General features: G+C 40.7%; 1 protein-coding gene across 1 annotated transcript; it reads right to left on the minus strand.

Moving 5' to 3' along the window:
- Positions 1-2,964: 2,964 nt before the first annotated feature.
- On the minus strand, positions 2,965-12,433 carry tsku (tsukushi small leucine rich proteoglycan homolog (Xenopus laevis)). Its single transcript, XM_069147717.1, has 3 exons — positions 12,210-12,433; positions 6,313-6,624; positions 2,965-5,184 (listed from the first exon to the last, which is right to left on the minus strand). The coding sequence occupies exons 2-3, from the start codon at positions 6,616-6,618 to the stop codon at positions 4,444-4,446; spliced, it is 1,047 nt and encodes a 348-aa protein (XP_069003818.1). The 5' UTR covers positions 6,619-6,624; positions 12,210-12,433; the 3' UTR covers positions 2,965-4,443.
- Positions 12,434-14,578: the final 2,145 nt, after the last annotated feature.

The following is a 14,578-nucleotide window of genomic DNA, read 5'->3' on the forward strand; positions in this document are numbered from 1 at the left end:
GATCCAGGATTTTTTCCTTGGCAAGAAAAATAATGTTTTTCTCTCACATACCGCTCTGCATCTGATAACCTGAGACTGTTTCCAGATCTCCGGGGAATAAGGTGGTGTCAGTATTGTATATGTGATATAACCATGATAAAGGGAAATAATACTCCACCTTTATTTGCAACACAAAAGCTGTTCCACGAACTAGCTACATGTGGACAAGTCACACTGTCCCTGATATCAAAAATACAGAATTATTTTTAATAACAGTCTGATGGAGTAAGATTCACATGGAAAATTTAATGCAACCATCAGCTCAATGCAAGCAAAAATAGATGTATTAAAAATATCCAAAACATCCAAACAGCCCAGCAAATTATTATTTATTCTCTGCTTTACAAGGCCTCATCTCTGAGTAATGTCTAAAGTTCAGAGCTTCGAATCATCTTCCAACCCCATGGGAAGGTCCTGACCCCTGAGTGTAGGTTGAGGCCCCGAGCTGCATGTGGCATCCCATTTTTTATATGGCCAGCAAACTCATGCATGGCCCCTTACAAACATTAATGGTGAAACTCCAAAAATACGCTTTCAAAAACAATCTTATGTGAATAAAAATGTCATGCAGCAGTATAATCTTCAACAGCTTCAGTGGTTTTTAGGAAAACAAGCAATGCTTTGTGGCCTGTGACAAGTTGAGCTGATCTTTTGTTTGTCTGAAAAACAAAACCTCTGTGCTGAGCTACAGTTTGCTGACACAGTGCCTTGGTGTCTTTTGTCACGACAGCACAACAGGCCAGAGGGCATTCGGAGCGTCTATATGTCAATATTACTTTTGCCAGATGAGAACTTAAAATCTGCAGATGTTAACACTCACACTCAAAGCAAAAAGTATAGAAACTTGCTTCTTGAACACATGCTTGGATTTCACAGCCTTCTCCAGGAATGGAAGGTAAAACCTCGCAGTGTTCAGAACAGTATGGGCTCATTGTTGAAGCAAAGTGAATTAGCTGCTTGGATAGCTTGATTCTCCAGAGGATCTATCCGGGGAAGGTCAAATTACATTTGTTTGATAGTTGTTCAAGCAAGAACAGAGCACTTAATAAAGACACCCTGGTTCTGCTTGCCTGAATTAATTATACACAGTTCAAAGCTTCCCTCTGCTTTGAAGTAATTACATCTCAGAGCCAGACCGCTGCAGAGAAGCAACTACCTTTTCATTTCTTCATATCACAACTTGTTTTCAAAAATAAAAGATTATTTATGTTACTTAAGAATATATGTAGGCCTATACATAAAAAGTCACAAACTGTTGAAATTTAAAAAAAATAAAAATAAATATTGGTGATGATGAAACCACAAATATTTGCACAAAAGATATACTGTACATGCAAATGCTGTGGTCTCAGTTTTCCAGGTTTCAAGTTTGTCACAACAGAGGAACCTGAGAAAGGTTTCATGTCCTCCAGATTATTAACCCTTTTCCTTATTTAAAGAAGATACTGCATGTTTGTGGTGACATTACTTCAGATCACAAAAACAAGCAGCGGAGATAAAACATGTTTGGATTTGTCTGCTTTTTTACTTTCATATGAAAAATGACCCTGCAGAACTTTTTGTGTTTCACTAGTTGGCCTTGCATATCATCTCCCATCGTGCGTGATACACATGTATGCAGACACTATCTTCTTTTTCAGCCTGCTGGTGTGTGATGTGTCACGCAGATTGCATGTCAACATATTTGTGCTGCATTTCAACACGTCTGTCCATGTCCCATGACTACACACAGGGACATTGTTATAAGAGAAAACTGGAATGTACTGTATAAATAAACCCATGAGCTGATTGTCATCCAGTGTAGCCTTCTGATCAAGATCTTGTTCTGATTTCCACTGAAACTATCTCACATTTGAACACATTATTTCACCTCCAACAGTTAAAACTGTATGCTCAGATATGAAGTGCCACAATTGTGGAACTCCTTTTTTTTTTTTTTTTTTAAATCCCCCACTTCTGGTTCGTGTTTGTGATTTCACATTGTTGACACGATCATCTACTCTGCTGAATGCAGTTTCTGAAGGATGGTTTGTTCCTTACATCTAAACATGCCAGCGCTTCGCGAGATGGTCATCTGGAAGTGTTTTCTACAATGGGGCCAGTCCACTGAGGGCTCTCAAGCAGCCTTCCACTCACTTAAAGAAAGTAGTCACATTCACGTGTAAACAGACATGAAGACACTCAGACAGCTGGAGAAATTCTGGTTTGGTTAGAGGCTTACCAAAAGATCCTCTGTGTTCGCAAGTTTAGTTTTAATGATGTAACATGTACAGTCCACCTCTGGTGCAATATCTGAAACCCCCTCAATTTAGTCAGTTGTTTTTGGCTGTTCTGGGAATTGAAAAGATGTGTCACAGAGAACAGGGCCTAATGTGAAGGTTTTCTCTGTCTCACAGGACAAACACTACTTGCCAGTGGAATATCTGTAAGCTGCCGTGTCCGATACGCAGCTCTCTCTGCCTTTCTCCTCTCGTCTCCTTTCCCGTCACTTCCTTGGCAGGTTACCAGCCCAGTGTAGCATGGTAACCTGCCAAACCCTTGTGTGTCTGCCCACTTTCTTTAAAGGGGCATTCAAGACCACAAGTGTGCATGTGTGTATCCAGACACTTGTGAGTAAATAAAGCAGTGTGCTACTGGCCTGTAAACAGTGAAGAAAGTGCTGTGAGGGTAGAACTCAGAGATCTAAACTTCCCTGAAAAAGAGACACACCCTTTGATGAGTCAGTGCTTTGCATAGACAAAAATCACTAACTGCTTTGAAAAACTGGATTTCAAGCAAAATGTTAAATACAGTGTAGTCGCTGGCAGAGTTTGCCTGTATGTGGTTGTATTTTAAAGTGTGTGCTTTTTCTTTCACTGACACACCTAACAACTGTCGCCAGCTTTATGTCACAGAATAGGAGTAACAGTCATTCAAACCGCAATGTGAAGAATAGTCAATTTATTAGACATGTGATTCACATACATATAAAGTTATATACAATATAGTTACATACATACAAATATAAACGTCTAAAACAAGGCTGATTTTTAATTAACAAACAGAAAAGATGGATTTTCTTTAAAAGCTCAAAACCAAAACCCAGATTGCCACCAGTCACATACTCTAATATGCAGTCTTGAGGCAGATTGTCCTCTAAATACCACAGGAATGCCAAGGTAACGTTACACATGAAGGCACAATGCAGCATGGGTGTTCAAGCATCAACACATACCGCATCACCAAATATGTGATACGTTGTCATTTTTAAAACAACTTTTGTCTTGTTTCAGGTGGAGCGCGACTCGACGACTTGATTGCTCCCGTTACGTAATCTCATTGAAACAAACAAAGCACAATTCAATGAGTGCCAGTTCAAAGGCTGCATGTGACTAATTTGCAAAAGCTTTACACCAAAACCTGTAGTGTCTTACAACGAGAACTATTGGACAGTAATTCAAGTAATGTAATGGTCAGTAAAAGAGCTTTACTCTCAGTATGTCTAATAAGACTTTACTGTAACTTTCCCACCCAGACTAAATAACAGAAATCTGGTCCTTGGATTGACATTTTGGGAAGCAAAGCAGCAGATTAACAAGCATTAAGGCTGGGGGGATTCAGGTAACCTAGTTCTGTCTGATAAAATCCACCTAATTAATAGATTATATGTCATTCCATCTAGCAGGACAAAAGGGGTACAACCACAATTTGGACACTTGATGTTTCTACACAACAGATACGTGTTAATTATTGATCTTTCGAGGTTCTTCAAACAGAGGCTGGCTAACTGTCTCCACCTGCTTCCAGTCTCTGTGCTAGGCCAAGCTAATCTACTTCTGAACAGAAAAGACATGAGAGTAGTGTCAGAAACTTTCCACGAACTATACCTTTAACCTTTTACACTGAACGTCACATTCAAAAGTCAAATGAAAAATTGTAGTGGTCAACAGTCGTATGATATCCCTCGGCACGGAAGTTATGAGCAATGCGTAGAAGGTTTTATAGTACACTTGATCGCCATGTTTTAGTGCATTATTGAAAAAAATATACCACAACTGGAATAAGTGCAAATAACTCAAATTATGGTCCCACTTGAAGAACATGAATCCAACACGTACAACTTCAAATGTACGTTTCATGAAATGTACGATTCTACCAGTTTAGACTACACTGTATGTTAAAACATTGTTCTGTGCTGTGTAAGATGCTGTTGTGTTCTTAAAAAAGTACAGCATGTATAATTTGATGTTAGGAGTTCATGGAGGCTACATTAAACCTTTAAGACATATTCTGAAGTCTCACCTTGGGACAGATGTAGCCAAGTGAGAGCAACACAAAAAAAGTGTTTTGCATATCAAAGCAGATAAGGCACAGCGCTGGCATCTGGACCGTAAGGAGTGGTCCATTTTCACGTCAGGCACAGGCTCACGACACAATGCCCTCCACGTTACAGTTGAGCACCTCATTATGTTGCATCTGCCCCATCTGCGGGTGGAACTGTCCCTGTTTCTGGGTCCTCCAGCAGTGGATGCCTCGTCCCAGTGTGATACTCCTAATGCTGGGCAGGTGGGTCAGCATGTTGGCTGGCAAGGATGCCACACCAGAACCAGACAGATTCAGCTCTTGCAGGGAGTCTAGTCCACTGAACACTGCGAAGCTGAGGCTCTTGAGCTTAGGGTTGTTTGAAAGATCCAGGACTTGCAGGCTCTGGAGGCCCTTGAAGGTGTACGGCTCGATCTGCTGAAGCTCATGGAGGCCACTGATGGATAAATAAACCAGATCTTTCAGCTGAGCGAAGGCTCCCTCCTTGATTTGTGTGATGGGGTTCCCATCCAGATTGAGGTACCTCAGTGGAAGTCCGGCCAGGCTCGGTACACTCGCCAGCTGGTTTGCTGAAAGATTTAAGCTCTGGATATGTAAAACTCGTCCATGCAAAGTGGTGGACACTGACACAAGCTTGTTATGAGACAGATCCACGCTGACAGGTTCCCCGTTCACTTTAGTAGTAAACACGTCCATGTCGAACTCATGGAAGCTGTTGTGGCTGAGGTCCACCTCAGCCAGCGGGAGCCCAGAGAAACAGCTTGACGAGAGGCTCTCCAGGTCGTTGTGGCTCAGATCGAGAGTCTCCAGGTAACGAAGCTTGGACAATGCATTGGGATTCACCTGAAAATGAGAAGACAGGTCTCAAGTTCATAAGGATAATGGGTTAGTAATTTAGCAGTGAGTTGCAAGTTAGTATTTTCAGAGCTGCAGATACAGCAAAATAAAAATAAACGAGATATAATATACAGTAATACATGTATGTGCATGTACATATTGGTCTCCCTTTCATGTTCTTGTAAAATTTTAAAGTACTTTTAACAACTCATTCTTTCCCCTGAAGTGTATACACAGATTTATTATTTCATCAAACGTTATTTGGAGTGACCAACTAACCCGTTATCATTTACAAAGACACACTCGACAGTTAGCCTGTCGCAGTTCGTAGGTCTGAGCTGTGTACGTCTGAACATCAGTTTGAATAAACTGTTCAAATTTACAAAAGAGTGTATTCATGGTCTGGTTAAAACACTCTTCATGAGGTCACTGATTTCTAAAAAACACTGAGCAAAACTGCTGATTTACACATCTAGCAGATACAAAACATTAGCTCTCACTTCATGTTTATGTATATCTGACGGACGTAAGCTTTTAACTCTGCTTTGTTCTGAACCAGTCCCTGAAGTACATGACTGGCAGTTCAGCTACTAAATGCTTCTTAAATGTTCACCAGCTCGTAGCTAGCTTTGTTTATCCGCCATCTGGTGGTGTGCAGGTTATATGAATCAAGTTTTTACAGACGTTTTGCCGAAAACATCCTCCCTCTCCAACTGGAGCGAACCAAAATTAGTAAATACATTTAGGTGACGCTTCGTAATAGTAATGTTGGCGACAGCATATATTGCTGCATTGAAATAGAGTCGTGTTTATTGCGTTCAAGAGAAAAGTTCATCGAAACTTTCCACTCTTGTGGTATTCACGATGTCAGACCTCAGGCTTTTCTGAGAACTCAAAATTAAAGAGTTGTGATGCGTTTGCTGTGATGTTTACAGAAATGGCGAAGGTCATGGAAGTTTATTTTTCATGGAATAGTAAGCCAATATATTTGTTATTTTGGTCATACCAAGTTGTTCTTTGGAGTTTAACAATATGACTGAGGTGGACACACCTGCTCGCGAGCTCAATTGTTAGCCTCTGTGGCGTTTAGACACAGACTTAAAAGTCAACACATCAGTTCCTCAAACCACTGACCTTTGCAATACCGTTGCTACTGAGGTCCAAGCTAACGAGGGTGGTGTAGCCTGGACCAGCTAACATGGTGTCACTGAGCAGGCCCATGGTGTTGGAGGACAGGTCCAGGTGGGAAGTGTCCAGCGGGATGGGGATGGGCATGGAGATGCTGGGTCCCAGCCCTCGGCAGTCCACTCTGGTCAGGCTGAAGCTGTCGAACAGCCCAAAGCTTTCCACCTCACAGTGGCAACCAGGGTGGCAGTTCTGGACTGCGCTGGACCGGACAGCCGCCAGCAGCGACAGGCCGAGCCACAGGACGAGTGCCATTATGCTCTGGAGAGAAAGCAAATATGCTATTAATATTTGAAACATTTTCAACCACGCCACTGCCAATAATGTCAGTGAAGTACAGTCTTCATCTGATCAATAGATCAGATCTTGTCCAAAACTCAACTCACTGTTTTAACATTTCAAGGCTTTTTTCACACTTGACAGCGCCTTTGAAGGAATCCCTTTCAGCCTTTAATTCCAGCAACAGGCTTCGTTATAAGTGCGACCTAATTAATGAGTTAATTTGCACTTTCTTGGCAAACTGTGTTACAGGTGTGGTTTCTGTCCTTCTTTTGTAAGTCTTGCAATCTGGGTTTTGTCCTTTCTTTATCTCTTACCTCTTCAGACCAGCCATTCCCTCCTGCTGAATCACCACCCCTGACCCACCTCTGCTCTCCATTCACCTGTTTCTACTCAGCCGAACAACCCAGCAGTGTTCAGTTCACCGCTACTCCCATTCCAAGTCCTAGTGTCTTTGTTTTCCTGCATTTGCTTGTGAATTATGATTTTTTGACCTGGTTTTAACTTTAGACTCTGCCTCCGCCAACTCCTTGTGTTTGATTTACCTGCCAGGTTTTCATATCAAAAGCTCACTTTTTGCTTTTTAGTCGTTTGAGTCGTGCATTTCAGTCCTCTTCACGTGAACTTTTGACAGAATGAGTATGCATTACTGGCCTCATTATTCGATTTGATTATGATTCAACTGTCAATGGTTCAATTGCACGATGCATCTCCATGCAGTTTAGAGACATAACTGTGTAACACTGGTGACAGTAGAAGCCAGGTTTCTGTAGTTGCAATTTAGAGATGTTTGCTAGACGTCTTGCATGCAGATGATCATTAGATCCTACAGTGTCCCCTCATTTACTGCAGTGCACGCAGACAGATGTAGCAAACAAATTGTTAGTTTTGAAAAGAGTGAAATGAGCTATCCCGATGCAAGATTTACTTCAGTTGAAACCGAGTAATTTTCATGCCCATACATGGTTGTCACTGCAACAATGCAGAATCGTCTACATCGCAAAACATTTTAAAATCAACTCATTTCAACACTTCTAGAAAACATGCTTGTAAACATGAAAATATGAGAGCAACAAGTTCTCTTTCTGAAAATTATACTGCCATATGACCTGCATCTGAAAAAACAGCTTAAAGAGAATGTTTCAAAATGAAACTACATAAAGGAAATAAAGCCTGCAGACTCAGCAAACAAGGATCCATAATTTGAAATAATTGCAGCTTATATAAATATATATTAAGTAAATAAAAATACTGTAGATACTTTAGTTTTGTTTTTATTAAAAAAAAAAAAAAAAAAACCAGAGGAGAACCCAACATACCTGTTCTCTGCTCCAGCTCGTTCCGTCTAACTATATCTTTGTGAGAGCTGAATAGTTTATCCTGTTCATCTTAAGCAACATGTGTACAAACACACACACACATACACACATATATATATACACACACTTGCACGCACGCACACAGAAAATTGGACAGAGGTTAAGAGTTGTGTAACATGCAGAAAAGAACAGTCATGGTCAGTTCGCCCAAGCATGACACAGCAGAGCACATGTTAGCAATACAATTTAGTTTTACAGCATTACAGCCATGCAAGAAATTTAATTACACCCTCAGGTTGAAACAAGCTTTTAGACACAAAACAGGATTTAGTGATTGTGCTGTAATTTGGCTCAAACCTATGAAGGACTGAAGCAGTTTAACAGATTTTTCTCATACTCTAGAAGATATTTGTTCCTCAACGACAATGCAATGAACAGGACATTATCAGAAGCACTTTAATTCAAAGTTCACGCGAAATGCTCTACATTTAATGGAGGGTGGATGGGGGAAGGGGACGGAAGGTGTCTTCCTGAGGAAAATTCTGCCTATAATAGAAATGCATGTTGGTGTGTTCTTGCAAAAAGCAGCTAAATAACCAAATTTTAACTTTTTGGGGTCTGCAGTGAAGGCGAAGTGTCTTAGGTTGCAACTGTTATCTGGACACCTAACAGGAGTTAAGGTTATTTATTTTAGCTTACGTAAGAGGATGAGGTCACATAGCTGAATCGTACTTGTGGGACAACAAGCGCAGGCTGATTGCCGCAGCTCAAAGTCCACTTAGTTAAAGTGGTTCACCTCTGTGCATTGTTTTTTTTTGTTTTTTTCCATTTTGACTCCTGGACTTCTTATTCCTACTGATTGTGTAATATAGTGTAGATGTTTTTTCAAAGTTCAGTCTGTTATATACAATGGGGAAGTCAGTACTGAGTAGGAGTGAGTGTGATTGTGTGTTGGAAGTGAAAGCCAGAGTCCCTCCAGCTGCAGGTTTTTACCAGGAATGGGGGAGTTTTAAGACAGTTAATTAAGCTGAGTACACAAATCTTTCACTCACTGAACAACATTTAACAGGATTTTTTTCCAGTTGAGCTCTTCACAAGCTACATGGTCTTCCAATGGAATTAACCACATCAAGGCTGGGGAAAAGTTGATGGATGAACCGATTAATTAATTCTCTCAGTTTTAATTTAACATTACATGTGCAGGAACTGCTAAACTCTTATTTCATGAGTATATATTACATCATTGGCTGCAATAAAACATACATTAAATTCCCTCTCAGCCTGCCCTGCAATAACAACTTTGTTTCACCGCAAACTGCAGGCCTCAAAAAGATCTGCCTGGTTACAAAACCACAGAGAAACCATATGCAGACTAAACGTGGGAAACTGCCAGTAAAACCAAGTGGTCACATGTTTTTTTTTTCTCCACATCTATCATGCTGGTCTATAGCAGCTCGTCACCTCTGTGTGGTTTTGAAGCCACATTCATCCATCCCCTCCTGTATCCTTCCCTCCATCTGTTGCTTCAGCAAGGATCATGAACTTTCTGCACCAGGTGTTCCTCTCAACTTCTCACCAATAAATCTCAGCTAACAGCACACTGCTACTGGCGCTGCCTTCAAATCAGACACATTCTAACTACCGCAATGACCCGACGGCAACGGCAGGACGAGCTGCAAACCCCCTGAGTGGGCAATGGGTAAAGGCCTGTGAAATCACGCCCCAGCACCTTCTCACTTTCAGATGTCTTTTCACATGTTTTTATCCTGGGAAAGCAGCACAACAACCTCTGCTGTCCCCTGAGGATTGTCAGCCATTAGTTATTTAATTATCTACCTAAAGAAAACGCATACAGCTATAATTACTGCTGAGGGCACAGCTTTGATTAAATTAAACCGTATCTCCTTGCCACTGCATACAGAACCTTATCTTTGTCATAATCCAATTATCAGTGTGTTAGCACACTCATCCGATTCAGTGTCAAACGTCAACGTAAAAGCATTGCTTTTATTGCCCACAAGCCAAATGCTTATCTGAAGCATTTTCTACCAGCTGCTTCTTTTTTTTATCTAAATGCATGACGCTTATTGACAGTGAAAAATAGGAAACTAAATGAAGAGCAGAACACAGTAAGCGTTCCTAACCTACTATCTATTTAGCTCTCCCATTTAAAAACACTCATTTGCAGCTACGTCAAACCTCATCCAGCCCTCAATTTGTTCTGTACCCTCCGGTGCTCTGATGTATTCTTTCTGTCACCGAAACTGCTCGGTCCCAATTTATTCCTCAAGTTGAAGGCTGAAAACGGTGTAATGAGAAGATGGATGCCACACTAATCCTTTTAAGCAAATGAATGCATGACAATGAGGAGAAGGCCGGGTGATGTTAAATTAAATTGATAGTGCTTAAGTGTTTTAAAACAATTAGGGGGCGATGGAAAGCCAACAGCTATGGGGAATGAATCCATTCACAAGCAAGGAGACTAATCATATTCATCAAGCGGCATTGATGCAACGCTAGATGCTTAAGATGTTTAAGGAAAAGAAGCGCTCACTGGATATGATTAACTCCATCACTGCATTCAAGAATTTTGTTTGATTTTAAGTTCCATGTTGTGCTGTTTTATATTTCTTTTGTACCACATGTTGTACTTATACTCCACTATGTTCATTTGACATCTATAGCTAGTTTGAAAACAAGTTAATTGTTGTAAACTACCCAACAGTTAAGCTATCATCACCTCCACCAGCAACATGAAAATGCTGCCTACATAGCAGAACTTATACTTGTGATTTTTAATCAAAACAGAGCCAAGTACTTCACAACTGCAACTTTTATTATCAATTAGTCTGTTAATTATGTTCTTGAATAATCAAAAAGCTTTTAGGTCTTTAAAATGTCAGAAAATGATCAAGAATGTCCATCAGCGTTTCCAAAGGCTGAAGATGCACTCAGAAAAAGAAAGGTGCTAACTGGAACCAAAAATGGTTCTTTGGAGTGATGCCATGGAGGAACCATTTTCAGTTCCACAACAAACCTAACAGCAAGAAATTATTTTAAGAACCTTTTGTAGAAACATAAAATATGGTTCTCTAAGACACCATAAATCCAAAGAACTTTAGTAAAGATAGGTTCTTTAAGGAACCATTTTCAAGAGAGTTCTTTGTGGATCCAACGGGTTCATTCAAGAACGTCTTTTTAATGATTCTTTCGTAATTGCTCGTAAAAAAAGGTTCTTTGAGCCCTTTCAATCTAATTATTTTTGAGTATCTTAGGTACAGTAGTAGCCAAAGCATTAGCATGAACTATGAAAGATATGATTTAGATTTATTTAGCATTAAAGAATACAAATAGTGGCAGTGTTTGTAATAAAAGTCAGATTAAAAAACGAGACAGTCCTGTTTTGTCCTGCAGTCCACAACCAAATTATATTTGGTTTATTATCATGGAAACATGAAGGAACCAGAAAATATTCACATAATAGAAGCTTGACTCAGGGAATTAAAAAAAAACATTTAAATAAAAAAGTGACTTAAAAAGATTAAGTGATTATTAAAATATTTGGTCGTTTTCTGTTCACCCACCCCTTTTCTGTTTTTAAACCAGCAGCTGTCCAAACCACAGAACCCTCGGGAATCTTTCCACCAGATTTCTAGACTCCTACATCATAAAAAGTCTGACCAACTGCGACAAATTTGTCACTGCTGCCTCTGCATTACCGCAAAGAGAACCACCACCATGCCATGCCCTGGGAAGTTAACAGGAGAGGCGGGTACACGCTCAATGCACGGGCACCTCTGCAGATCACATTTCTTGCAGCCGTACGTGGCAGATCGCTGCGAGCTGAGGGCTCTGCTGCTCAACCCTCCACCACAGTCCTGGCCATGCACCGTCCATATACCTTTACGGTCTTCCCCGCCCCTTGGAGCTGTCAGCCCGGCTCCACATGTCACATCTGTGCTCATCATTCACAACACTTTCCACGCACCATAAAGTTTTCTGCTTTCCTCTCTGTCTGGATAATTTGCAGTTACAACACACCAGAAGCCTGGTCAGTTCAGTCGGGACACCAGGGGCGGTTTCTTCAACTCAGGCAAACGTGAAATCTGATCTGACCAGAGCTGCTCTGCTGCCTCTCTCTTGTCCAAAAGATTCAACACACACTTTCATAGAAATTGAGTAGTACTAGATTTAAAACAGTCCTACTTTCATTACTTTTCTCGTCAGCCTATGTTCAGAGGAACTTACTTTTGTGCCCGACAGTCCGCTTTTCTGCCCCCTCACTTCACCGCTCCCATGTTCCGGACCCCCGCAGCGCTCCTCTGTCCCGGTGCTTCGTCTGTCTGCTGGGCTTCATGAGCTCCACGGACCGATCTGCGTGTGTCTCCTCCGCCACAGTACACTGTCAGGAGACGGGGACACCGGGACACACTTTGCCTGTTTCCATCCCATGAAGTCCTGCCTGCCTTCGGCTCGTTTTACCACCGTGAAGCACGCTTGCACATAAACGCGAGACCACTTCCTGTTGGTAACTTTCAAAACAAAATGCTTCAGCTCCAATTTAAGAGGTTTCAGCAAATAAATGCAATAAAACAGACTAGTATCAATGCATTTGGCAGTTCTGTTCGGGTCTTTCATTGTGTTGCCTTGGGTACTGTTTCCACGGTGCTTATGCAGGCCAGGATGTGAATAAATCATTCAAGCCAGCTATACGCTTACCGGCACAAAAAAACAAAACAAAAAAAAAACCTAACTTTATTCATTTAACCATGTATTTATTCATGTTTCAAATTTGAGAGTGTCTCTGCATTGAAACTGATTTAACAATCTCGTTAAATTTTGACACTACAAAATCGGGGATGAATATCACGCTTTTATTTTTAAAGGATTACACGTCAGTCTTCCGGGACGCTGCTTGTCATTGCGCCCTCTGGTGAAAGTGGTGCAAACTAGCCTATATGAAAAGAAAAGTTCAAATGCAGTGTTGTGCAACAAGGCGGCGGTTTGTTTCATTTGGCCTGCATTTTGATGAAACTGATAAAAAACTAATGTGAACGGAAACCCAGACTTTTCCTGTTGCTGCTTACACAGCATTACTGGTCTAGTTCTGTAGCTGCAGAAATGAGCCTCTAGTGTTGTAGGCAACTTTTGCAAAGACAGATTTGATCTCATCTTATTTCAATAAGATGTTCATAGTCTTTGTTTCAGTTGTATTATGGAAATTGTATTTGTAATTCAGATTTTTAGTCATGTCCAAACACTTTTCTACATTTGAAAAAAAAAAAGAAAAAAAAAAAAAGGTACAACTTGTACCAGGACAATTACTTCCCAAAATACTGAATTGAGATATTGTAACAAGTCCTCATAATGGAGGACCAGAAACATGCAGGTCAAGTGTGATGAATTATGGTGAACATCTGTTTCTGCTCACACAATGCGGAAGGGCCCCCCACTCCTCATCTGCACCCTCAACCATTGTTTTCCTCATGAGAGCATGATAGCATCACAGCACACACCCAAACAGTGGACTGCATGCACATGCACTCTCAAGGGTACACACAGACTAACGCCAAAATTTAGACAATGTAAAAGTACATGTAAGTTATTTGTAATGGAAAGGGCAGCTTACTTCAACATGTCACTTCGTGTTACACATGTAGCTACTGATGCACACACTCACAGCTCTTGCATGTTCCTGAAAATGTTGAAGGCTGTGAAAATAAGAAGGGTAGGTTAACAGAGTGTGATATTATTTTGTGAAACAATTTTTTTTTTAATGTAGAAATTACTTTAAAAAAAATGGCAGTGCAAACGAAAGTGTTGGTTTTACATGTTGTGTATCTTGAGTGTATCATTTTTAAACTTAATATGTAAATGCGACAATTTAAGAATTTGAAAAATGAATGAACACGTTAATAAAACAAACGGATTATTTTCATACTAAAAAACAAATAGCCAAAACAGGTAATTTGATTTGACCAATGGGAGCAGCCTTCTTTGAACTTTTGACCTGGTGACTTCCACTCCCTGTTTGCATAGCACAAGTATTTGGTAACTTAGCATTAGTTAACTCCTTTTGGAAACTCAGGATAAACCTGGACACGGGAGGGACTGTGAACCTAACTGGGCTCATACCCGATGTTAATAGGTTTCATGTAGGTGTACACACAATGGCAGCAGCCACTAACCAGGACCAAGAAAAGCCAGAGAGGATGGAGATGAGGAAGAAGAGCTGCTGCTGTTTATATTAGCAATCGTTCCAAAGAGAGCCCAAGATCAGCAGATAATGAGCAGATAAGTTTTAACAAAAGTTAGTTGGATCAATAGTCACAGTGAGACTACTGCCTGCCCACAGACTCAGTATTTTAAAGACTCCCTGCGGAGCTGTGAGGAGTCAGGAACCAGTAGCCAGCACTAATGGCTGTAAACACTGAGAGAAAAGTGGCCCTGGACACCAACAAAGTGATTGCTGCCTTCACAAACAACAACAACGGACAGATTATTTTGTTCTGAAGATGGCAAGTATGTGAGTTTATCCCCTCTTCTGCTTGTTATAAATTTAATGAACTAATGAATTCGGTGGTTGAGGCAAAAAAAAAAAAATCGGACTTTCTATG

This window comes from Embiotoca jacksoni, unplaced genomic scaffold (genome assembly GCF_022577435.1).
Source record: "Embiotoca jacksoni isolate LCO1_2020_lvr unplaced genomic scaffold, fEmbJac1.0.p SCAF_14, whole genome shotgun sequence".
In the NCBI taxonomy this organism is placed as follows: Eukaryota; Metazoa; Chordata; class Actinopteri; family Embiotocidae; genus Embiotoca; species Embiotoca jacksoni.

Bases quoted from the DNA above. Each gene is read 5' to 3' on its own strand.
- tsku (XM_069147717.1), bottom strand. From the start codon at position 6,618: ATGGCACTCGTCCTGTGGCTCGGCCTGTCGCTGCTGGCGGCTGTCCGG. The intron at 5,185-6,312 runs GTCAGTGGTTTG...TCTCATTTTCAG, and splicing joins GTAGCAACGGTATTGCAAAG to GTGAATCCCAATGCATTGTC.